Source organism: Aplysia californica, unplaced genomic scaffold (genome assembly GCF_000002075.1).
Source record: "Aplysia californica isolate F4 #8 unplaced genomic scaffold, AplCal3.0 scaffold00395, whole genome shotgun sequence".
Lineage (NCBI taxonomy): Eukaryota > Metazoa > Mollusca > Gastropoda > Aplysiida > Aplysiidae > Aplysia > Aplysia californica.
The window spans coordinates 365,085-367,807 of NW_004797665.1; the positions used below are offsets into that span (position 1 = coordinate 365,085).

General features: G+C 40.5%; 1 protein-coding gene across 1 annotated transcript in view; it reads right to left on the reverse strand.

Moving 5' to 3' along the window:
* Positions 1-1,163, reverse strand: part of FUR (protein) — a gene marked incomplete at both ends in the record, with an annotated part of 75,507 nt that extends 74,344 nt beyond the window's left edge. The window contains 1 exon segment of the mRNA NM_001204639.1: positions 1,087-1,163. Within this exon segment, the coding sequence (NP_001191568.1) occupies positions 1,087-1,163 (77 nt within the window).
* Between the last annotated feature and the right edge of the window lie 1,560 nt (positions 1,164-2,723).

Genomic DNA, 2,723 nt, shown 5'->3' on the forward strand with positions numbered 1-2,723 from the left:
GCACAAAGCAGAGACAATTAATTTTTTAAAAAGTAAGACGTCTGTAAGCCCCCATCGACACAATTTAGATTATTTAGAAGACAGGCTTCGACTTCTGCCTTTAAGGGCCAACCGGAGCTGAGATGGCTACAACGCCCAACCGAAAGATAAGGATACATGATGTCTGAAAATAAAAATGTAAAAATCTCTCCACTCGGGAATCGAACTCACGTCTTTCTGCGTCCGACGACGACGCGCCTAATATCTGGTGCCCATTGCAGATGGGATCGGATCGGGTCAATCGCCTGATTCGTTGTCTAAAAACAAACGCATTTGTTTTTGAGGTAACGAGTCGGGCGACTCTTTGCGCGCTAAATCTGACTAGCAAACTGACCCGACCCAACCCGACCCGATCCTGCCGATGGGCACCCGGTATAACAGCTTCATAACAGACGCCAGTTCTCATATGTTCAACTAAGAGCATAAAAAGGTTGTTTCCTACTCATACAGATTTGTGGCTATCATCAGCCTCAACGACAAAGGCAAATCACCCCCCCTCCCTCCAAACACACATACAAAATTCAACACCAAACAAGAGAACAATACTTATAACAAAATTTTAAAAAACGACAACAATTCTTTTCTTTTTTTTAAATGACAAAAACAAAGTAACAACAAACCCACCCAAGATACAAAACCTAAACCAGGGAAGAAAATGAAGAGATCGCAAACGTTCAGTGAACGGAAAAGAGTAATTCAACCAGAGGGTGTTCTGAACACTGGCGTGACGGAAAAGTGTGTAAGCTGCCGTTAGAATGAAAACACCTAGCACAGGCTAATCTACGTCAAATCGTCCCTTTTTTTCGAACGCTCAAAGAAAACCTTTCTTTTCTTTTTTAATACAAAATCTTCATATGGTACGATCTATTTCTAAAATTTAATGAATGTACACATTTGTGAGACTGAGCAATCCGAAAAAGACGATGCAACTGAAAAAGTCGTTTCCTCTATTTTTATGACAAAACATGCTCAATTGTGAGATACTAGGTTTTTTCCACTCAGACGGCAGTAAGTGAGTCCAGAGTGTATTATAGTCAAGTGCTTTACCTGTTCTCGTTGGTGTAATCATAGCGTGGCTTGGGGTCCGGATCGTGGCCGTTCACATCGTAGCTGGCTTTCTCATCCTGGGGAAGAGGCGAGGAAAACTTTTATTAGAGATTGATTTGTGAACTGTTTATGGGTTGTTCTTTATTTACGTTCCGGGTAATTCCAAAAAAGACCTTGACAGAAAGGCCTTGAAGCACAAAAAGTTAGTCAGTTTTAGTGGAGAATTTACGGTGCTCGCAACTGCATAATTAATAGGTCATATGAGCGCCAGAAGATTAGAGGTGTTACAAGACAGTAACAAACGTAAAAAAGAAGGACGATAGATGTTTGATAGGAAGGAAGAAAAAACCCCCACCAGAGCAACTGCCAACCAACCACAAACACAAAAAATATTCATGGGATAAGAACATGAAAAAAAAAACAACAACGAAACAAGCAGAAGATGCAAATATCTCTGAAAAAAAGGGCCGGTCAACTACCTATTGACGGATACATGCGAAACACTTTTGCTTTTGAGATGCTACCTTACAAAAAACTACGCAAGTGTTTTGAAAGAAGCAAAGAAATAAACATCACAAAAACGAAACAGCAGAAGTTACTTACTTCACAGACCTCATACAGACGTATGGAGGACAAGGAAGAGGAAGAAAAAGAGCAAGCATTGGAGGAGAAGGAGGAAGAATAGCAGGAGGAAGACAAGTTGAAGGAGTACGAGGAGTATGAGGAGGAAGAGGAGGAGAAAACATGCATGACAACGACGACTAATATAATGAGGGTGAGGACAGCAAAGAAGAAGAAAAGGAGGAAAGAAAAAGAGGAAGATATGACAAAGAAAAACAACAATATTATTTACAGTAACAGCATCTGCAAAAACACTGAGGAAGATAGAAGAGCTGCTAACCTCAAGGAAGATGAACCAGTCTACCATCTTTACATAGACAGTCCAAATAAGGCGGTTTGGCGTGAGGAAAGGTTCATAACTCTAAAAGCGTACAGTAGTACACGTATTGATATTGCATTAAGGGGGTCAACAACAATCACATAGAATCTCATAAGATCAGTACATATTTGCGTGTACTTTACTTCGCGTGTGTCCGTGCAAATGTGAGAGCACGCAAACACCGATCCGAAGCATTGCACTATTACTTAATGAATCAATACGTCTGCAAGGTGGGTTTTTTTTTTCTCATTTTAGTGATAATTTTACAGCATTTGCGAGGCAAATAGGTCATATAATGCCGAAGATTAGAGGTGTTCCTAGAGAGAAACAAACAAAGAACAGAAAGAGGAGAAAGATTAGGTCGATAGATGTTTGATCGAAAAGAAGGAAACCACACCAGAGCACCCACCAACCACCCACCTGCAAGGCGTCTGCAGGGCGTCTATCATTAAAATGTACATATAAAATATGAAAATGTTATGTTTGCATTGATATTTACGCGTGCGGATGGTTGGTGGGTGCTCTGACGTGGTTTGCTCCTTCTTTCCTATCAAACATCTACCGTCTTTATCTCCCCTCCTTCTTTTTTGTGTTTGTTACTCTCTTGTAACACCTCTATCTTCGGCACTTATATGACATTATCGTGTTGCAAGTGCCGTAAAACTCTTACTAAAAACACACACAAAAAACAACCCCC